This window comes from Rhamphochromis sp. 'chilingali' (genome assembly GCF_963969265.1).
Source record: "Rhamphochromis sp. 'chilingali' genome assembly, chromosome: 5".
NCBI classification, from domain to species: Eukaryota; Metazoa; Chordata; class Actinopteri; order Cichliformes; family Cichlidae; genus Rhamphochromis; species Rhamphochromis sp. 'chilingali'.
This window is the reverse complement of record NC_137932.1, coordinates 10,531,479-10,554,089: the sequence shown is the minus strand read 5'-3', so window position 1 is coordinate 10,554,089 and position 22,611 is coordinate 10,531,479. Positions and strand designations below refer to the sequence as shown.

The window sequence follows — 22,611 nt, the reverse complement described above, 5'->3', positions numbered from 1 at the left end:
TATCAGCACTGTCTGCTGGGTCAGGAGAGGACACGTAAAGGAAATCAGATTAGCTTTAGACTATACGGCCGATGCTCTGCAGTCATCTGTGCAGGCTGATGAGACATGCTAGCTTGTCGCTGTCATTCTGTCTTGCACACTTTTATAAACCCAAAACACAAATACAAAGCCTGACACACTCAGCAAGTAGAAGAAATTTATATATACACACAAAATAAAATTATATAATGTGTGTGTGTGTATGTAGAGCACATGCCTATGGGACAAAATCAGGCCCTTCTTAAAATTTAATCTGGCTGCCAGGTTGTAGCTGTGACCTGCATAGCCTTGTGCACATGACAAACTAAACAGACCTCCTCCGCACCCGCAAGTTAAAAAGCTGCATATGATAGAATGCTTAATGAAATGGAAAATTGAATCTAAAGACAGTTTCAAGTGAGGCCAGAGACTGAGTAGCTTACCTCTTTACTGAGTTTAAAAAGGCCCGTGTATTAATTTACCGTGAGACAATTTCTGTTACCAAATAATATAATTTGCAATGTTATTTTATGTTTGAATTCACACACCAGCAAAGACATGAAGACACAGAACAGAACCTTCAAAAAGTCACTGAACTGAAAAGTGCTTTGAAACTCCTCCATGATATGTTTTGAGTGCAATCTCAAAGTGATGAGGCTTGAAAGGGAAGTCTAAACTGTATGGTGCAGGTAAACTGTGCAACAAAGATCTTTTCTTTGTTATTTTAATTAAACTTCCTATCCACCTGTCAAGCTGTGGTGTTCAGACCTGTGAACTAGGCTAGGTAAGACTTCCCGACATATGTGCAAAAACAAAATTAAAGTTTTATTGCATCAGGATGTATTTTGTTGTATTAAATGTGCTCAGTACTGCCAGTAGGTGTCAAATTCAGGCTTGTGAAACAGGTTGTTGTTAGTTGGCTGTATTGTACCGTTCTTATAGAGCCATAAAGCTACGTGCACACTCATCACACAAGGCTTTGTGACTAAAGGCTGGTCAGTTGTGGACATTCCTGGTTCTGGTTGCCTAGGTAACTATAATTTATTTACTACGAGGTCATATGTCACTCATTGGTAGCTGCTTCAGTCACTCCTCTGGGAATAAAAATGTTTATCTCTGTGCCCCCTTCTTTTCTCACACACACGCACACACACACACACACACACGCTTTGCATCTCCAGAGGTTGTTTTACCTGTAGTTGCTTGAAGTCGCCAAATGCCCTTGGCTTTCTGTGACGCCTCCAGTGTGGACATTGCTTGAGATCTTCAGTTGTTCATTCAAGACTATATTTCAGTACATAAATGACGCTATACCTCTGCATGGTATACTAAGCATGAGGGCCCCGAGCATGTAAAAGTTCCTGCCCTAGTTCTGTGTGAATCACACAGAAGTGACACCATGTGTACAAACTGTAAACTACATTGAATTGACATAAATTACACAAATATTAAGACCAGCCAAAACCATGAGCAGCTGCCATACAGCTTCTGACTGTCTTTGTGTGCACAGTGTAGCTCATCAGAAGCAGGTCAGAGTCAGAGAGAAATGAATTAAAAGGAAGATTAAAGAGGTTATTACAACAGGACTCAAACTTGGCCAGATATTGTTGCACTCTGTTTCTCTGACTAAAACCTTCACTAAACCTTGTACTCCTGAGAAATCTCTAACACAGCCCTGAGCACCAGACCTATTGATTGTGTCAGCCTGCTTTTATTTCTTTGGAATCTGTGATTGAGATGATGGAGGTTTTCTCTGTTTTCTATTGCCTCTGGTTTTGGACACTATGCTAAAATTCTATAACAAACTGAAAGCAATAAGAAGAGTTTCAGCATAGTTGATACATTAATACCTGGAAGCTGCCCATCATTACTGCCAGTAACACTGGGCAGCTTCCAGGAATCAACTGTGGCAGTAAATTGCTGCAGCAGCTGAGCGGCTTCACAGGAACTGTTATCGGCTCGCTTCATTTAATTTGAAGCGAGGATACTTCAAGGATACTTCATTAAATTTCAAAAACCACTCCATGCACTCATTCTCTACACAGGAAATGATTCAGCAAGGACGTCATTAGATGCTAATTTTCTACACTTCTGTGTTACTTTGCATGGCATAATTATGATTTTCTGTATTGACTTTTTATGATGTAATTCTTGATTCACATAGTATCATGATCTGGCTTGATTCTAAAGAAATTCACTTCATAATCTATTAATTGGAGAGTCGTGTGAAGCTAAATGTCAGCCTGTTTACTTGGTGACATTTTCTTGCCCAGTGGGAAAGCCTCCCTCTGCCCTGTGTTTTTCACTTTTAATCCTGTGTTAAGAGAGCTCTAGTTTGGCTTTAATTTAGCAGATATGCACCACTCAGATCTCAGGTTATTGGGCTTGGGCTTTTTAAGGAATGGGCATATTATTGTAAATCTTTTGGGCTGAAGTGTATCTGTATGCTATTAAAACTGGATGTCTTTTTCCCCTGTCTTACCTTCTTCTGTCGTTAGTTTGTAAAATTTGCCAACATAGAAGAAGATACGCCATCGTACCACCGCAGTTATGACTTTTTCGTGTCCCGCTTCAGTGAGATGTGCCATTCAGGCTATGAGGACCCAGACATCCGCACCAAGTACGTAACAGAGACGCTCGACTGCAGTAGAGATGGAGTTGTTAAATAAGTGCTATTCTGAGTCTACATGGGTAGTGTTTATTTTTAGTTTTTATTCCTTTTTTGGACATTTTCTTTTGTACACTTAAAAAAAATAAAAGAAATCTTAAGTCATTGCTTTCTATTGCTGAAAATAGACTGTAAAATCGTTTGACAAATCAAATATAACTTTGACATGGAAAAAACAAAAGAATAAAAAACAGAGCAATTCAAATAACAAAGCTAGGTGCAAATATAATTTCCTAAATATGGTTACCTATTTATAGGCCGAGTAACCAGTCAGATGGTTTCTGTGTGCGTGTGTGATTGTTGCTGTAAGGATCCGCATGGCAGGTATCAAGGGTCTTCAGGGTGTGGTGAGAAAGACAGTCAATGATGAACTGCAGGCCAATATCTGGGACCCTCAGCACATGGACAAGATTGTCCCCTCTCTGCTTTTCAACCTGCAGAGTGGAGAGCGTACCGAGAGGTGAGTGAGTGCAAACAATAAAATGCAAATGTGGATTACATATGCAGCAGAGTAGATGTGCTCCATTAGCTTTTCAGTGTAACGTATTATATTAAACATTAACCATTAACCTCCTAGTACCTGGCGTCCACACATGTGGACATCACATTTTGGGTTATTTAGACCAAAATACTCAATTTTGCTCTACAAGGGCCTGATATCCACTTACGACGACATTATACTGCTATTGTTCTATCAAAATTTTAAGCGAATATGTGGCTCTCATTTTTCTTAGAAACAAAAATTAGGTAAAAAAAATATCTGGTAATTCTTTGGGTCCTGATGAATGTAAAAACAATCAGCCCAAATATCAAAGAGAAATTAAAAATACATGCTGTGGTATAATAACTAAGATGAGGCTTTTCATAGTGCTTAACTGGACATGTGAACTTCAGTGTAAGCGTTTCATAAAAATCATCTGGTCGATACCACTTCTGAAAATTGAGTATATGCAACCTCAGATGAACAATAATATATGACATATTACAGTGTGCTATTGTTTATTTAATACAAATTAAGCCAAAATGCAGAAGCATTGTGTGAAAAGCACCCTTATTGCTTCCATAACAGTTAAGAGGGTAAGTAGCAACTAGCTCCTGCTAATAAATTTGATTATTTGCTCATCAGTGAATTTGAGAACCTCTATAAAGGCAGTGGTTTTGGCAGTCTGCAGGACTGAAGCGTTTGGCCGAGAGGGGAAGTTTTTAGCAGTGATCTTAGGTAAGTAATTGCTGCCACCCATCAATAAGGCCATATCCAATCAATTTGAAGTCCATCCTTCCACAGTGAGAAAGATTATTCACAAGTGGAAAACATTGAGGACAGTGGCCAATCGTCCCAGCAGTGGACCTCCCACCAATTTATTCAGCCAAGCTCAGAAAATCTGCAAAAAAACCTAAAGCTTAAATGTTGAAGTTTATGACAGTGCAAGGGTTACCAGGAGAAAGTCTTTTCTGTCTAAGTTGCTCACAAAGGAGCTTAAACACACCATTTAACGTGTGGAGAGAAATTTGTTGAGTTAACAGCAGCTAGTGTTGACCTGCCTGCCTTGGATAACACAATCCAGATACACGATAGCCAACTCGTGTTGTTTGTCTCACATTAGGCCATATTTGTCCTGGCTGTCTAGCCAGCGATCACCCATGTCATTCATCATCACTGTCATCACCGACAGCTCTGTTTCCCCTTTTGGACATCTGGTAACCCACCCAGAGCAGCCAAGAACAAGGAAACCAAGACACGTGGTTCAGATTCCAAAGAGAAAAGGAGTGAATGTGAAAGGAGGAAAAAGCATGCACAGAAATATTGCAATGGGTGAAGAATTATAGCTCACAAACACAGAGGTAGAGGATGCCAGCAGCAGTCTGGAGTTTCTCTCTCTTGGCTGTATTACACATACTCAAATTCACTTTGACGTCAATGCCGAGATCTGAAAGTTAGGAAAGCAAAGAGGGAGGGCAGCAAAAAGAACATTGGGAGATCTGGTGAAGGATAGATAATGGAAATTAGAGTGATAGAAATGGGAGAGTTATTCAAAGACGGAGACAGACAGATTTATTGCAACAGGGAGTCACATTTCATTCTCAGCTTCTCTCTGCTCTGTGTGTTATCCCCCTGCTGTGCATCCTCATTTCCTCTCACACTGGGTCTAGCTTGTCATTACCCACAGCAATCAGTACAGAGCCTAATTACCTTACAGATGGTGGATTTTCAAATCACGTAAAGATCAGCTTTAGTCAACCTTCTGACAGCTGGGACTGGGAAAGTTTATTGATGCAGATGACAGAAGCTCTCTGGACTTTGTTTTGTGTTTAAACTTCAAGAACACATGAGGATTGTTTGTAATGTATGTAGTTGCCTAAAAAAACAGAAGCTTGTTGTTCATCTGAGGTATTTTTCACATAGACTCATAAACAGCACATCTGAGATCAGGTAGCTATAGCTAAGTTCGCTTTTTCAAATACTGGTGATGCAAATTTGTCCTCACAGCAGATGTTTACTTGAGAGAGATTGCGCGGGATGAAACAACCTTTTTCTGCCACAATGCTTTGTAACCACTGAAAAAATAAAGAAACTTTAAACAGCATGATTTTTTTTTTTCTGCAGCTGACAGAAAATATCACTGAAAAACCTCACTGACATCAGCTTGTGTGCTCTTGCTAGTTTAGTGTGTTTTACTTTATTTAATTTTTTTTAATTTTTGCGTATTTTAGTTTTGAATACAAAAGATGGGGCAGGAACTCACATTTGCTCCACGGAAACAGCAGGCAAGATGAAAGAGTTAGGCTTTGAATAAATAATGTCATCATTGGTGGACTACCCGAGGCTAGTCAAGACCAAGATGGAGCTATGGCGGATGTTTTTAACTATACATGAGAATGAAAAAGGGCTGGACACGAGAGCGAGAGACCACACGATTGACATGAAACGTTTGCGTGTACAAATTTGGACACAGTACGTAAATGCGTCAAACTGCAGACAAACTGCAGACAAACTGCAGAGGGTAAAGTCAGCTCAGAAGCACAGCTGCAGAGATTCAGCCGTACAGACTGTGTTTGTGTAAGAAATAGAGCATTTGTTGAAATGTCATTATATTAAGTTAATTTCAGTGCCTTGCCTGTTCTCTGTTCTCTCTCTCTCTGTCTGCACCCTCCCAATTTGCCTTCCTCTGCCTCTCTCTGCTCGTCTCCTCCCTGCTCCCCCCCCCCCCCCCCCCCCCCCCCCACTCCTCTCCTTTTCTGCTTCCTCACCCTCATCGCTCCCTGCCAGCCGCTCTCCCTCTCCGCTGCAGGCATCGGAGAAGGAGAAGGAAAGCCCGGTGGAGCTGACGGAGCGCTGCTTCAGGGAGCTGCTTGGACGAGCCGCCTATGGCAACATCAAGAATGCCGTCACGCCCGTGCTGATGTGAGACAACCAAACAGTCGTATTCATAAGAAATAGCCTCTGTTTGTGATGTGTTCCTGCATGCGGTCGTGTGGTTTGTTTGTTTTTTTGTTTTTTTTTAAACATAGTGAGTAAACTTGAAGACAACGCTGCATGTCAGGCGCATCTTAATCTTTACACTAATGGGCACGTGGGGCTGTGACAAGGTCAATGCAAGGTTATGGAGTTGTTCTTGAATTGTGACTGCATGGTTTGCAGATGGGACATTTAAATTCTATATTACTGCATTTATTTTTGCAAGACGTGATCTTATTTAAGTTTTTCTTTTTTGTTCTACCAATACATTTCTGATTTTTTTTTTTTTTTTTTTTTTTTTGAATTTATCCATCTTGGTTGTTCCTCCTGAAATTAAGTATTTTATCTGTCTTAGCCTTTTCCTGTCCCCACATTTGCCCATGTGCGGGGGCTGTGCAGGGGTGTTTTGGAAGTTGTGGCTGACCTTTTAGTTGGCAGGTACATAAGTTAATAGATTGGATATAACAGTATGAATATTTCAGGCCCTTGCAAATAGAGGTAAATGTTGACTACATTATGGGTTTTAAAAATGCCCAGTTTTAGGTACTTTGTAGTGCCTCAATGCCTTTTTCTTCATTTCTGTTCCCATGTCCTACACACATTTTCCTTGCACACTTATATTTTACATTTATATTGTTAAGCAAATCCGTTTTAAATTATCTGTCAATTTTAGTCTCAGCAGTCGTGTGCTCAGCTTAATTGCACATTTTCCACGTTCTATCAATGTCAGATTGAGAGAATGTTTTTAAGTATTTAATTACTTACTGTAAAGCAAACCGTATGTCATAGTAAGTATTTATCTGTGCACTACTAACTCCTATTTTCAGTTTTACATTCATTCTTAAACCCAGACATGATGTATGCTGTCTGGACTAAATGCGGTCTTTATGCCTTACTGCTCTCCATCATCCCTACTGCTGTGTTATTACATCCTGTGTATCCAACCTGTTTCTCTTCCTCTGTTCATAACCCCACAGGCACTTAGATAACCACTCTCTATGGGAGGGAAAGACCTTTGCAGTGCGTTGCTTCAAGATCATAATGTACTCCATTCAGGTGAGTGATACACTGCCATGATATCCTTCACAGCCTTACCCTTGCCTCTTTTCTCTGTCTCACACTCTGCTGACTTCATTACTAGGTTGAAATGGAATATGGAAAACTTTTGTATGAATTTTTGACCACCATGTTTTTTTTTTTATCTTTGCAAGTGGTTATTGCACATTTTAGTGGTGCAAAGAAGAAATGTGCTTCAATATTCATGAAGTTCTCACTGATTTCAATTTGGGCTTCAGCCTATTTGCTCACAGCTGTGGTTCATTTTGGGCCTGAATGAAAAATGCAAAAGGAGTAATGCACTTTATCACCAATATCCAGTTTTTAGTTTGCCATTTAATTAAGCGTATTACTTCAATACAACAGTTTTCTGTCACTTTCTCTCTCACTCTTTTTTTCTTTTCTGTATTTTTCTTTTTTTCAAGACAGGTCAATAATTTCCTCGGTTTTTTGTTGTTTTTCTTTCAGTCCCAGCACTCACACTTGGTAATCCAGCAACTTCTCGGTCACCTGGATGCGAACAGCAAGAATTCAGCCACGGTGCGAGCTGGGATAGTGGAAGTCTTGCTGGAAGCAGCTGCCATTGCAGCCAGTGGTTCTGTAGGTAAGTTGCAATCCTCCAAGGTCATGTAAAGTCATAAACACATAGAGATGTGAATGTTTTTTTTTTTAACTGTAAACTGTGTATTTGCAGGTCCCACAGTGCTAGAGGTGTTCAACACCCTGCTGCGGCAACTTCGTCTGAGTGTAGACTACGAGCTAACCGGCTCATATGACGGCAGCACCAACATCGGCACTAAGATCATCAAAGCTCATGAGGAGAGGCAGCTGCAGGAGGCTGTAATCAGGACCATTGGTGAGTCTGAGTGCTTTGTATTTGTTAGTGAGGGAGTGTTTAGTAGATGTATGTGCAAGTAGTAATTGTTATTACTAGGTATGTGTGTGACTATATGTGTGTGGATTGCTGCAGATGCTATTTGGCAACAGAATATTAGTTGGTTATATTATTATTCAACTAGTATGTTCCCATGCTCCAGCATGGTTTGGCCTGTTTTTGCTGTTAGTAAATGATAGGATGCTTTTATAATGCGTTGTGTGTAGGTGCATTAAAGCAAAAAAACAAAAAAATCACAGCTCATTTTAGCCTGTGGTTGCATGGTTGCCAGGCAACCTTATAGCGTCATAATATATCACGCATAGTTTCTGGATATAAACTACATGTTACTGCTGTAAAATAAAAATGATGTAATACTTTTAAAAGTTGTTACAGGAGCATAAATGCTAAGAATTGGTAGGTGGTTGGTTGGTAGGTAGAAAATATCTGGTACACATAAGAACCTTCAGGGGCCTGAAATATATCTGTAAGCTGACCCTAGCACTGCTGACATTAGCAAACAATCAATCAACAATCAAAATACTTTAATAATCCCTAAGAAAAGTATGTAAAGATATCCACATGATTGAAAAGAAAGCTATTAAAACAGGCGAACACTCTTAAGTACAAAGTAAAGGACAAAGAAATAAGTAAGAAAAAAATTAAAGTAAAGAGAACAAACAGGAGCAACTGAAACAGGCTGCATGCTGGTTGATGCATGCTCACTGAGTTTCAAATAATCTGATATTGTGTGCATGGATTGTTCTGGTTGGCTACCCGTTTCAGTGACATGTAGAGTGCTTCTCAATTATTGGAGTGACTAACAGTTTCAAATGGTGTTTAAATTACCTACGTAATATTTGTGTAGGCAGTGTTTAATGTCGCCTATTTAATTAAACTCACTTTGATCTCTTCTGAGTGTTTTCCTATATCCAGGCTACTCCACTAGTCTTGTTCTTTTTCTCCTGTTTAAACAAATAGTAAATGAGTCCCTTGGAGGATTCCTAATTACTAATATAGATTTTTTTTCTTTTCTTTTTTCTTTTGTTGAACATTTTATTTCATTTGGTACAAACTGTCTGGTTCTGTCCCTTTCAGGTTCATTTGCCAACACTCTACCAACTTACCAGAGATCAGAGGTCATGCTCTTCATTATGGGAAAGATCCCTGTTCCTGGAATTCACCTTACTTTGCCCTCCTCGGACTCTGGGTAAGTTGACTCAAACAGTATTCACCTGTATGTTGGTAAACTTAAGGGCACAGTCTTTATTTGCTGTTTGTAATTCCAGGCCTGAGGGTACCAGGATGATTCAGGTTATGTTACTCAAGTCCTTGGTCCAGGTAAGTTATCATTTCTCAATGATTTAATTTTTAAGAAACTTGTGGATCTTCATGAATTTATAAAGACTGACACGAAATGCGTATTCCTATCAAACCGCATGATTGTAAAATCAGTGGCCTTGTTAGGCTTTATGGGCAAGTTCTTGATCTTTGCTAATGAAAGTCTCAGAAGTGTCACTTAAACTAAGATAGTTTGCGACACTGTCGCAGCATAAGAGTCTCTCAAGTTATTGCTAACTTGGGAAATTATAACCACACTGCAGTTACCTTGATGTTCCAGTGCATGTTCAGTTTTGTAAACTATGTGTGGGATTTGATCATCCCCCTCGTAGGTAACTGCAGGTTTCCAGACTACCAACATGCTGACAGCGCTGCCCAGCTCTTTCTTGGAGCCCCTGCTGTCCTTCTCTCTAACCGAGGATCCAGAAGTCCGTCTGTTGGTGCTGCAAATCCTCCTCAGTCTCATTGACAGGCATGAAAACAGGCCCAAGTTTGCCAATATGAGGTGTGTGATTGTTTTTGCAGGAAGATTGAAGGGCTGAAGTGTTTTTATACTTCCCTTATAAACCCATACTTCAGTTACAGTTTGTGTCTCTTTGGTCTTCTTTCTGTGTAGCAGCATCTCGGACATCTCTGTGCTGAAGCTCAAAGTTGACAAGTGCTCCAGGCAGGACAATTTATTCATGAAGAAGGTAATTTTTTAAATTTATTTAGTTGACAACCTGTTCCGCCTGCTGAACAACATCCCTGTGAATTATGTAAATTCACATAAACATTAAATATTTATTTTAAAATAATTTTGACAATAAATCTTTACACCAATGTATCTGCACTAGACATTTCGAGTTCCATTTACCCTGCGCTTCATCCATTCACAGCATGCCCAGCAGCTATATCGCCACATCTACCTGGGCTGCAAGGAGGAGAGCAGTGGCCGGGAGCACTACGAGACCCTCTTTGCCCTGTTAGGTCTTCTCAGTGTAGAGCTGGCCAATGAAGAGGTGGTGGTGGACCTGATTCGCCTCGCACTTGCCTTGCAGGTATAAATGTAGAGTTTTAAGTAGCCTGTTTATTCCCCGAGCTGCATTTATCTACTACATTTGAACTACAAGATGAAAAATATCCTAATCGCAGCTTAGAAAGCGTCAGTTTCACATGTATCATTTCACAAATGACACTGACCATCAGCTGTAACACTGGGACAGTGTCATAGCTGATGGTTTAAAATCAAAAACAAATAAAACGACCAAACATTACAAGATGAGAACAAATCCTTCTGAGGTAGGGTGTTTCACAGTGCGGTGTCTCTGTTTCCTTTCCAGGATCTGGCTCTGTCCACCGACGAGGCTCTGCCTGTTTATAACCGCTGTGCTGTTCATGCCCTTGTCGCCGCCTACCTCAACCTCATTTGCCAGCTCACCACCGTCCCAGCCTTCTGCCAGCACATTCACGAGGTGTGTGTCTGAGCCTCTTTGCGTGTCTGTGTTTTAATGCTACTGTAACTGTTTGTTTATCCCCTGACTCTCTGCCTTTCAGGTAATTGAGGTGAGACAGAAAGAGAGTCCTTACCTTTTGCCCGAGGCCGTCTTTGTTGACAGTCCAAAGTATGTACCAGCTGCAACCCACAAGTGTTTAATTTGATATTCAGATACACAGTAATAATTTTAAATTCCTGCTTTTGAATGCAGTTTATTTTTCTTCCTAGATTGCATTCTTCACTGGACAAAGTAGAAGGAAGTGTTTTGTTCCTCCAGTCAAAGATCACAGAGAGCCTTGGAGGAAGTGGTTATAATACAGAGAGACTCGCCACACCTTATGTCCCTCAGTATACTGGTAAGGAGTCTAAAACTAGTCGTTCGGATGCAAAGGTCTTAATTTCTCTGGGGGGTTTTTTTGTTTATATTTCCTCTTTTTTTCATGTCACTGTGCCAGCAGCAGCTGAGATTGTGAGCATTTTGTTTTCAGGTTGATGATGAATTATCTTTCCATTTGTTCATCCCTTCTATTCTTGAGAAAATTGCTTTAAAATTTGGTTGTCAAAGTTATCCGCTTGGAGTTGAAGATGGACCCAATACATTCTGGTGGTTCCTGAGGATCACTGTGACCTCACAAAAAGAGGTTTTTAGCCATAACTCATGAATTCATATAACAATTATTAGAAACATTCACAAAGATGTCTTGTAGGAAAAGTGACATTTTTTATTCTAAAGGTCAGCCTTACTATAATATAATACTCTTCTATTATTTAAGAAAAGGGGAGATTGTTACCATATTTCATATTTGGTCAGATGGTCTGAGTTGGTGCCATCAATCCTTTGTACCCACCTTGAAGCTGTATTAACACTGTGCAGAGTATGGAGAGCATGACTCAGGCGGTTTGCAGAGGCATATGAACATGTGGTGAAAAAAGTTATTGAAAAAACTCAATAAATTTTCTGCACTCTGCTTCCAGATGAGGACCGTCTGTCCAAGAGAAAGAGCATCGGTGAGACCATCTCACTTCAGGTGGAGGTTGAGTCCCGAAATAGCCCAGAGAAGGAAGAGGTGAAAAAAAAGACTTCACAACCTTGTACCCTGTACCCTCAAATGTACCCTGTACAAAGATATTTAACATAGATTCTTGTTCTGGTCTGCAGAGGACTCCAGCAGAGGAGATCACATTTGAAACCCTGAAAAATGCCATTGGTAAATCCACTCTCTTCATTTGCAAAGCCCTTTTTATTAGTTTACAATGATGGATTGATGTTCTAAATGTTGACGTAATTTACCAAAGCATGACAGCAGGGAACAAATACAAACTACTTTTGTATAAAGTGTCCGTGAACTTTGTCTTGATGTTTTCACTTTGAGGCACACGCTACATTATATTGCTTTTTGTCTCCCTCTAGTGGACAGTGTGGGTATGGAGGAGCAGGAGAGGGAGCGGAGGAGACAAGTGGTGGAGAAGTTCCAGAAGGCCCCCTTTGAGGAGATAGCTGCCCACTGTGGTGCCAGGGTATAGACCCCCTACCCTGTTGAAAAAAAAAAACAAAAACTGCTTGTGTGTGTGTGTGTGTGTGTGTGTGTGTGTGTGTGTGTGTGTGTGTGTGTGGGGTGTTTTTTAGTTTTTTTTTTTTAAAGAAGGTCTTAAATGTATTGTTTTTGATGTCTTCTGTCCCTTATAGGCCACACAACTGCAGAGCAAACTAAATCAAATCTTTGAGATCACAATCAGGTAAGGGACAGAGCTTTGGGATGGGAGTAGTCAATAATAATATGGATGGCAGTCATTCTGACTAACAGGAGAATACCTGCATTTTTATGTTTTGGAACTAACAGCTTTATTTTCTTCCTCTTTCTGTTCAGACCCCCTCCCAGCCCATCTGGAACCATTTCATCAGGTTACGGCCAAAGCCAGAGTCGATCTGTACCCATTTACGAGATGAAGTTTCCTGACCTATGTGTTTACTAAACCACAAAGTCTTCAGCAACGTAAGCGTACAGTAGAGCCTTCAAGGACAGAGAAAAGATTTGAAAGGGCAACCGATCCTCACTGTAAAATTGTCTTGACCGTGGAATCAAACAGCCACAGTGCACGTGGGACAAACTCAGCTGTAACTAAAGAACACCTCTTAGCTGTCTGAGATTTTATTTTAGCCTCTGATTGCAACAAAAACAAGCTCACCAGTGTCTATATTGAGCAGGAAAACAAACGTATTTCACTCACTTCTACTGCATCAGTTACTCATCCCTAGAGACTGGTTAGGGACCCCTGGCAGCCAGCGGCCTATTGGGAATGATATGCAATCCCCGATCAGTTGGCGAGTGGTTGCTGGAAATTGATGGCACTTGCCTGGTGAAATTGGTTGCAAAGTTCACCTTCAAATAAAAGTTGTGCCTAATTGCTGAAGCCAACATGTCTCAAAAGGTGCAGCTTTTACTTTGAAGACAATTTCATAGCTGCTCAGTAAGTAGTTGGCGAGTGTTTGCAGATAAGCTGGTGTCTTCTGTGCAAACTAAAGACAACCTCCTGCATCTGCCACCAACTACTTGCTGGCAGTTTGCTGGCATATTCATGTCTCCAGGTGGTCTCAAGATGGTCTCCAGGTGGTCTCCAACCAGTCTCTAGGCCTGTGTGACTGGGGACTGGGATGTCTGTAGAAACTCCACTGGTTGGATTTTCAAATTAGAAATTGTCAAGAACTGTGAGGGGAAAACTTGACCGACTGGATGTTATTTATTGTCTTGAGAATGAGTTGAGTAGTCGCATGCCTGCGACTGGAAACTTTTTGATAGCACTATTATTCTTGTGCATTTTTTTAAACTTGTTTGTCCCTTCCAGGGTGCCATACTACCTTTGATCACAAAATTAGATTGCTAGACTGCTTATTAATATTATTATTATTTTTTATTTTTTTTAATTGTTTTGATGACCAGAAAGAGTGTTTGTGGAAACTGAAACATTTTAATTTACTTGATTGTATTTGTGTGTATGTCTGATTGTTGTATAGACATAAAGGTAATTATCCTCATCTCCCATGCCACTTAGCTGCTGAGCATCCATCTTTTAGGCTTTATTGTAGCTTGGTTTTGCCTTCTTAGTGTTACCCAGAAGTGCTTTTTCGCCTCTTTCTGTTTCTTTTACCTAAATATTAATCTATTTAGTTAAAACACATTGCACCAGTCATGACCACACTAAAGGATTTACAGCAATGTTTACCAGATCAAATGCTAAAAAAACATTTATTTTTCTCCCCTTTCCATATAAATGTGTACATACAGAGGAATATATAAATCTTTAAGCTGATGTACAGCATAAGGATGTTAATGTGCGTGTGTATATATACTGTATATTCTAATTTTAGACTGCCTCTGCACTGGTTGTGTTCATAGATAAAAGAGAAATCCACTTAGTATTCAGATAGACAATGTTAAAATCTCCAATAAGTAACCAGCAGCACGTGAAATCCTAACATCTGAGCAGCCCACAGGAGAAATTTGCATCATCTCAAGGCCAGTATGTCACAGCGATTAATAAAGGGTTACCGAGGCAATGCTGGAAAAAGATCATTTTCAGCTTTACTCAAACAGGTTTCATTACCATAACCCTGACCTGCATTGTTTCCATTTACATTCTCAGTCCTGCTGGAATGAGTTTGCACTATGATTTTTTTTACTATACCGCAGCTTTTTCAGCTGCATGTCTCAGCAAGATTCAAAAACATCTAAAAGCCCAGTGTGTGCACAAACACACACACAGGTATAACAACAAGTATGATGGCAATAATTTGTCAAGAGTCTGGCTAACACGGTCCAACTGTAGGTAGCAGATCATGTTTGTGCGTTTCTAAATTGTGCCTGCTGTTGTTGTGGTGCTGTGATGGTTCAGTTTTGTGACATTTTTAAGAGACCACCCCTCACTCTCTCTCCCTCTGTGCTGCTTCTGTGAGTGAACCGCACCCGTTCCAGCCGTTTTGCAACCATCTTGTTCAGAACAGAAGACGGTGTCTAGTTCATCCCTGTCATGAGCATTTCCACTGGCTCTTCTTTTGTTTTTTCTGTTTTTGAATGTCATGTCCTGTGTATATCCGTGTCAGCACATGCCAGTGTATGTGATCGTCTGTTCACGTTTACCCCTTTTTGATCAGTGCGCGAGTGAGCGTATTTATGTGTCTGTGCTAACGCTCGTACAGGTGTGTGCGTGTCTGTGTCATCATTACCGAAGACCAAGCTCTCCAGACGTAGTTTACAGTTCTGTCCAGTGACTCTTTCCACCACGTTAATGCAGAAAAAGCTACTTAAGAGCCGTGTGCAGCTGTCTAAACCTTCCAGTTACACCTTGTAAAATTGTGTTTTCAGCATCTTGAACTTGGCAGTGAAGACCTGTAAATCTATCAGTCCGCGTGTCGTCATTGCATCGCATAATGTAATATTAACTGACGGTAATCCAAACTTACTTTTTGTCATTACATGTCTGGTTAATAGCTCTGTTTTACAATTTAGTGCTGTAGGTCAAATCTGTTCTGTGAACTTTGCACTTTAAAAACTGGAATACCTAGTGAGAAAGGCAGCTTTTACATGGAGAAAATGCCTTATGCGTGTCATACCTGACTTTGCATGCTAGTGGATGTTACCGTGTTGTAGAATAAATTTATCTCTAACCATGAAAAGTCTGTCTTCGTTTTAATTTGCCTGCTAATGGAAACTCTCTGAGACGAAGAAGGGGATCATCGTTTGGTAAAAACCACGTCGACTCATTAAATCCGGCACCACTGTTCGGTAGTCGCAGTGTTCAAAGTAATGTTTAATTCAATTACCTCCTGTTGAGGTCATCTGAGTACGTGATCCATCTCCCAGCACATGAGTAGCACATTTTTCCTATAGTGTAGCATTTTCAAGGATCTGAACTCACAAGCTCAAATTCACGTCACACTATTATGTATTCTGAGCCTGGTGTCACAGTCGGCTATGAAATTAAACGATCTGAGAATTAAGAATTAATTAAGCAGCTGAAGCTCAGAGTAGTGCTGATTTTCTGTGGTTATGCTTCAGGTCCAGTGGGTGGCAGTCTAAGTCTGGCTGCATTTTCATTAAACTTATGCACAATCATTCATGGACTCTGTAAGTCCTAAAAAAATAAGAAATTATTTATCTCATTCTATTATAATGGTTTAATGAAAATGGTATGAAGGATTTCATGCATCCATACTGGTGACAGTGGAGCTGAATGAGTCTGGTAGAGAAGGTGCTCCACTGCTGTCCAGTAAAAGATACTCAAATCATTACCTCTGAATAAAGGATACTCCACCATACCCACAAGTTTAAAAGAAACTCAAACTCACCTTGTTGTTAAAAACGTTTAAATCCTTTTTCTTGTATTTTATCAGTCTTAATATTCAGAATTTTGTCCATTCCCCTTCCCCTAAATCCTCAGATTTGTCTAAAGACACAGTCCTGGGTAAAAGTATTGAGTCACCCCTCGTGTCTTCATAGTTTATTTGTTTGTTTGTTTGTTTGTTTTTAAGTGACCTTGAGCAACATTTCTCCAGGCGTTCAGATCTTATTTATTTATTATGTTTTCCTTGTTAGATTGGGTTCCAGTTAGTTCAATGCATTAAAAATGCCCTATAACGCAGTTTGACAGACATAACAACTCACACTTGATGAGAGCTCACAACTTGTCAGCTCTCATCAAGGTTTTGCTTAATAAATGACCTTAGGCAAAAGATTCCATGTATTATTTGCCACAAACAGGATCTTTAATATTATTTTTTATTTACATAAAGACATGACTTTTTAAAAACTGTCTCAATAATTTATTTCCTTACAGTCACCTTTGACCTCGCTGTGATGGTCACTGTTCAGCTTGATTCTTCATAAAGTTAAGATGAGTATGCTCTCAGAATGCTTTGGATTCGAGGCCAAGAAGTTGAAGGCAGTCAGTGGGTGCGTCGGTGAAGGACATTCAATAACATGCTAAAAGATAGCAACGAGTTTGTGTAATTTAAAATTAAGACATGTGGTTACTAACATGCAATGGCTATTTGACTCTCTGAGCTATCCGCCTCCCCTGCTGAATCTTCCATTTATCCCATTATTCTCTTCACATCTTTAAAATGTTCCTGAAGAACTTGGCCAGCTGCCCCTGAGGTTTCTCCTCCCACGGCTTCATAAAGCCGCCGTTACGTTTGGATGCAGGTGGGCTGCCCCATCTGAAGTGACTCATCTTATAGGTCCTATCTTTCCTCTCCTGCAAGCTCAAGGGGCTTTGTGATTTGGAGCTGTCCCTGGCCCTCAGCAATCCCTGATTTTCATTACTTCCTCCATCAATGTCCCCCTCCGCTTCATCTTCGCTACTGCTCAGCTGTCTGCGAGCCTGAAAGGGAAAACGGCCCTCAGAGGAGCTTCCTCCTTCCAGAGAAGAGGCAAAGACTTTAACAGGTCGGCGTTTACGGCCCGAGGGCTTCCCCCAGCGGAAGTGCTCCATTGAATAGGAGCGTCTCTCGTCACTGCGGGCCTTAAGCTTTGGCTCTCGCATCTTAAGTCCTGCTGGTTTGCCCCAGCGGAAGTGCTCCATTCTGTAGGAGCGCCGCTCGTCGCTGCGGGCTTTCAGATCTGACTCGGATATTTTGTCATGGGAAGCCAGTGTGGCTAGAATAACTCTGAGTAAGAGGTCATCATCATAATCATCACCACCACCATCACCAGCATCAGCATCACTGTCAACTTTCAGGGCCAATGCACTGAGCTCTGGGATTTCAGTCTGGATCACAGACATGCAGAGGTGAACACAGTCCTGTGTGGAAGAAATGGCAAAGATAATGTCATACAGAGCAGGAAGACTTGAAGTTCCCTGACAGCTGCTGGTGAAGTCATAAGACTTGGCATGATAGGAAAAAATCCCCAAAACCAACAACAAACAAACAAAAATCCCCTTTATTGCTTACAGGTGTTAAAAATTACAGATGGCTTTTCTAGGTTTTAAATTTAGTGTTGCATTGATAAAATAACTGCAGCTTGTTCTGTATCCAAACACACCCACTTAAGGCTATTATCACATGGACAACTCAAGAAACAAGAAACAAGAAATTACATTTAAGGACTGTGTTGACTCATCTTTTCAGCTTTCACATCAACTTATTTGTCAAAGAATGAAATTGTTCACTATCACCACAGATCTCCTGGCTTTGCCGGGGGAAAATGCTCTGAGTTTTAAGTTTCCATTTTCTAAGTACTTCTAAGTACTCATCACCTTGACACTAACAAAAAAAAAGATTAGTGGAAGCGATAATTTTGATTAAAATGTAAGGTTTACTTACATTTAATTTGACCAGATTCCATTAAATATGTTTTACATTGCGCTTACGGATGAGATGAAAATGTGCAACATAGGGCTCCGATAAGTTTTCTTGGCCAGTGATGACGATCTAAAAGAAGTGGCAGGGCTGTTCGACCTACCAGTATCCTCGCCTTGTTGCTCAGGTCCTTGCAGATGGAGTTGTCCCAGCATACTGACTCAAACCCGGGGATGCACACAAATGCCATCACCGCCACCAACAACCAGCACTGGCACACCATCTTCAGCCCGGTGCACAGGACACCAACTCGACTGGGGTGGAGCTGCAGAAGTGAAGCCACAGTGGGGAAAGCTTTGAGTCTCAGCAGACAAAAATATTCATTAGTCATCTTGAAATGTTATTTTGTGAAGAAATACAGTAGGTGTCTCTTAATAATTGCGCTTGCGTAACACTTTCCGCCCGTCCTTATGTAACGTGATGTGTTTGAACACTACCTTCGAAATAGCCAGAGAGCCGAGCTTTTGTAGCTGGTGTGTCATGAACTTAAACACGTGAACTTAAACAACTATGTTCTCTTTTTGGTGTTTGTTTATCAGGAGCACATGTATTTTATTTTGAAGGTGTCAAACATGTGGCAGTATTTTTATTTTTATTTTTCAAAGGATGAACCTTCAGCACTGAGGACTGTGTCAAAACGATCAGCAGGACTGATGAGGTTCAAAACAGAGGAGGGACAGGGCAGGGTCTTCTGTTCCCTTGATGGGTTAATTTCATGTGAGATTTAGACTGAAAATATATGAAGATAATAGATTTGAAGATTTTTTTTTAAATGATGATTTAATTTACCTACACCTAAGGCCCTGTATGAAAAAGTAATTGCTCCTAATCTTACTAACTGGTGGAACACCCTTGGCAGCAAGCGAAGCATGAACTAGCAACGAGCCTTTCACGTCACTGTGGAGGAATTTTGGTCCACTCTTCTTTGCAGAATTGTTTTAAATCAGACACATTAGAGGGTTTGCCTGAACAGTCTTTTTAAAGTCATGCCAAAGCATCTTAGTCTGATTTAAGTCCAGGCGCCGACTAGGCCACCCCCAAACCCTTCCTTTAGGTTTTTTTCAGAGGTGGACTTGCTTGTGTGTTAAACTCAAGTGTGGTTGGGCTTCAAGACATGAACTGATGGCCTGACATTCACCTTCAGGATTTTATGTTCGGGAAGCAGAATTCATGGTTCTATCAATTTTCCAGATCCCGAAGCAGCAAAAACCATCACGCTACCACCACCATGTTTGTCTGTTGATATGATTTTCTTTTTATTTAATGTTGTGTTAGTTTTACATTGCACATAACGGGACTCTAACCTTCCAAAAAAAAAAAAAAAAAGTCTTTTCAGTCCACAAAATATTTTCCCAGAATTCTTTGGGATCACAATGCATTTTTATATTAATGTGGGTTATATTTGTCCAATATTAAAAAAAATATGTGATGTTGTGAAAGTGTGACAAATATGCAAAAACAAAAAACTGAATGAAAACAAAATCAGGCAGGGGGGCAAATACTTTTTCACAGCACTGTTCTCTGTGTGCAGAGAGCAACCAGCTGGGATCCTGATGTCACTGTCTACCGCTGCAAGGCTGTGTTATTCTACTGCCAATAAATTTAAGCTTCCTTTTTTGAAAACGCAAGGAGCTATGAAGCAACTTTTGTCTTTCAGCAGCAGGACTGCAATGTTTTTTTTCAGTCTTGACTAATTGAAGACAGATGTAGCTACTTTGACATCACCCAATGGGTTGTGGAGTTCTGCTTTGAAGCTTTCAGATGAACATTTTTTCTGTCATCATCTTAGTTTTGAAATCGGACGCAATAAATAAAAGTGGATTTGACCAAACTGCATGCTAAGACATTAGGGAGCTGTTTGTCTTTCTTTCTTTCTCTCAGCCTGTTGCAGCGTACAGACTATAACTAGGTTGGGAGAATAGAGAGAACAGTATTGCTGCTTGTGTTCAGGGACAGCCAAAGGAACTGTTAATAATTCTGATAAAGGACTTCCTTTCAGACATAAATTTCTAGCAGGGATTTCACAATAGACCCTAAAATACTTTCATTTTCTGAGCTCAGAGTTGTTTTCTTGCCTGGAAACCAAGCAGGAAAAAATGAATCTAATTGTCTCAATAAAACTTAACAGAAATACACAACAATGACAACAATAAGTACATTTTGAAGTGTGCTACTTAATTGAATATGAACAATTTGGTTATTGAAGTCATGAGGATGAATATCCTCTCATGCTTCTTATTGCGTTTTCTCTTTTCTATACTCTCCTATTTCCAATCAGTCTCGAGGACAGCTTTCTTATTATAAAAAGGTAATATCTATAATATGAAACCGAAGTGCAGTATATAAACCCCATGTTCACTGCTTTTGGTTAAATCCGACACACTGCCAGTCATCTGATGCTTCACAGATGTTGAGAAAAATCCTGTCTCACTTGTCAAACTTTTCCCTGGGCGTGTTAACCGTTTAAAGATGTAAACAATCTTTTTTCTTTTCTTTGCCGGGGTATTGGATTTTTCTCACTTCCTCCTTCACTATTCTAAAGAGTGAGTCCTCGGTGAGCCATTGTCTTTGCGAGTCTGGCAGAGACTCGTCTTCCTACTGAATGACTCACAGCTGAGCTGTGCTCTCCACAGACAGACTCCGATAAAAGAGGCATGAGCGCTGCAATCAAAATAAATGCAAAATTGTACGTGTGAAATGATCTCTACTGTTTTGTAAGTTAGATCACCTTTTGTTTACATTAAAGGAAAGCTGAATTCATCATAACTGTGTATCCTTTACTGCAAGCACATCATATAAAATAGTAGAAATTCCCAAATCCATGAATAAGGGAGTTTAGCAAATAAGTTAATTTGAGCTCATCCAACAAGTCACGCCAAACAAGCAAGTTTAAAAAAACAAATCATATAAATATATTTGTTACCTTTTTCAAATGCTTTCTCTCCTCTTGCTTTTGTCACTCCTTTTGTCCACAGATCCTCCAGACTGGTGACTCTAAACTGTGGTCCCTCTCCTCCTCTCCTGCTTTCTCTCTGCTCTTTGAGAAATGCTCAGTAGGAGAGGGTCTGCTGTTGCTTCCTTAAGGGAGGAAAGCTCTTTTTATAGACATGTGAAGTAAAGCGTCTCAAGGCCTCGGGGTGTGATTGAGGTAAAGGGTCTCCTGCTCCTTCTCTTGATGGGGAGGAGTCGTGCATTCGTGGAGTTTTGCGTATGGTATGTTTAAACGCTTCCCACACACTTTTTAATCAATAGCGAGGCTGGCTTCATCAGCCGGGTGATGAGGCTGTGGTTAACTGGTTAACTTCCCCCCCCTCTTTGTAATCCTCCTCTGATTGCGACACAGTCTTGAAACCCTATAAGTACCCTGCATTTCTTGAAAGCATGTTTACGTTATCGTATACTGATTAAAAAGAAACACAACTGCTGTTCATTAGCGGACCCATGTCCACGCTTTAAATCCCTCAAAGGTCAGCTCTAATCACTGACATCATTATCCTCTGAGCAACAGTGAAGGGTGCCAATCGATTTGACTGATTGGATCGTTTCTCTGTGGTTCTCGTTTTGACAAGGTGTGCATGTATCCCTGCGTGAAAACTTCATTATAAGGACCTGACTCACTGTTTGGACGTCATGAGTGGACCTCAAGTGCGGATGATACACACAAATAAAGAAATAAACACACGTGGTGCTTTTAAAACGGAAATATTGTGCAGCTGAAGCTTTAGTGCCAGTGCCAAACACATTCTGCCGCTCGTTTGCTGCAGGGTTAGGTGCACAAGGACAAGTCACACAGAACAGCACAAGTGGAGAACAAGCACCCATTGTAAGAGATATAGAACACTTTCCTTTCATAAACCGGCCTATCTCCAGCTATTTGTTATCATTTTATAGCTGAAAGGACACAGTGAGTGAAAAATGAGACAGAAGATGCTCATATGATTTTTAAAAAAGGTCTATTATATTGAATTACAGGTGCATGTGGGTCAGGTTGCTGTGCTCAAAGTCAGAGATATGTGCCTGAATTGACCGTATTGAGGATACCTCCTCTAACTGCCATTATACAAAGCAAGAGTAGAAAAAAATGCACATATCGTGACCTAATTATGTCTTTGGCTATTCTTAATATAAGCATCCACAGTCTGCCCCCTTCAACTACTCATCAATAAGCAACAGTCTTTTCTGACTACCTGCAAACATGTGAACTATTACTTTATGATACAGTTAAAACAGAAAAATCAGCCCAAATGACCTTAAAATGATACGTTATTGTCTTATGTTGACTACCTAGTAAGTAAGTTTTGCCACCTTTTCATTGGAGGTTCATCAGATATACCTGTTCACCTTCTCATTGACACAAATATCT

At 40.3% G+C, this 22,611-nt stretch overlaps 2 protein-coding genes across 6 annotated transcripts in view; one reads left to right on the top strand and one right to left on the bottom strand.

Moving 5' to 3' along the window:
- Positions 1–15,535, top strand: part of LOC308397676 (protein EFR3 homolog B) — a 32,690-nt gene extending 17,155 nt beyond the window's left edge. For 3 of the 4 annotated variants that reach the window (XM_080883716.1, XM_080883719.1, XM_080883717.1), the window contains 19 exons: positions 2,517–2,638; positions 2,997–3,146; positions 5,955–6,089; positions 7,121–7,199; positions 7,668–7,803; positions 7,894–8,055; positions 9,172–9,283; positions 9,363–9,414; positions 9,747–9,919; positions 10,031–10,106; positions 10,293–10,454; positions 10,737–10,868; positions 10,951–11,018; positions 11,120–11,247; positions 11,867–11,958; positions 12,051–12,099; positions 12,303–12,409; positions 12,579–12,628; positions 12,760–15,534. In XM_080883716.1, coding sequence (XP_080739842.1) covers positions 2,517–2,638; positions 2,997–3,146; positions 5,955–6,089; positions 7,121–7,199; positions 7,668–7,803; positions 7,894–8,055; positions 9,172–9,283; positions 9,363–9,414; positions 9,747–9,919; positions 10,031–10,106; positions 10,293–10,454; positions 10,737–10,868; positions 10,951–11,018; positions 11,120–11,247; positions 11,867–11,958; positions 12,051–12,099; positions 12,303–12,409; positions 12,579–12,628; positions 12,760–12,865 — 2,091 coding nt within the window. In that variant the 3' untranslated portion in view covers positions 12,866–15,534. Of the gene's footprint in view, positions 1–2,516; positions 2,639–2,996; positions 3,147–5,954; positions 6,090–7,120; positions 7,200–7,667; positions 7,804–7,893; positions 8,056–9,171; positions 9,284–9,362; positions 9,415–9,746; positions 9,920–10,030; positions 10,107–10,292; positions 10,455–10,736; positions 10,869–10,950; positions 11,019–11,119; positions 11,248–11,866; positions 11,959–12,050; positions 12,100–12,302; positions 12,410–12,578; positions 12,629–12,759 lie in introns of all 4 variants that reach the window. The other variant, XM_080883718.1, reaches the window with a different exon arrangement.
- A 129-nt stretch (positions 15,536–15,664) lies between these two features.
- Positions 15,665–21,814, bottom strand: LOC308397678 (pro-opiomelanocortin-like). 2 transcript variants are annotated; one of them, XM_080883723.1, is made up of 3 exons: positions 21,172–21,814; positions 18,352–18,513; positions 15,665–17,689 (listed from the first exon to the last, which is right to left on the bottom strand). In XM_080883723.1, the coding sequence occupies exons 2-3, from the start codon at positions 18,469–18,471 to the stop codon at positions 16,997–16,999; spliced, it is 813 nt and encodes a 270-aa protein (XP_080739849.1). In that variant the 5' UTR covers positions 18,472–18,513; positions 21,172–21,814; the 3' UTR covers positions 15,665–16,996. The 2 variants fall into 2 exon arrangements, with proteins under 2 accessions (XP_080739849.1, XP_080739848.1); XM_080883722.1 differs by lacking the exon at positions 21,172–21,814 and having other exon boundaries at positions 18,352–19,042.
- Between the last annotated feature and the right edge of the window lie 797 nt (positions 21,815–22,611).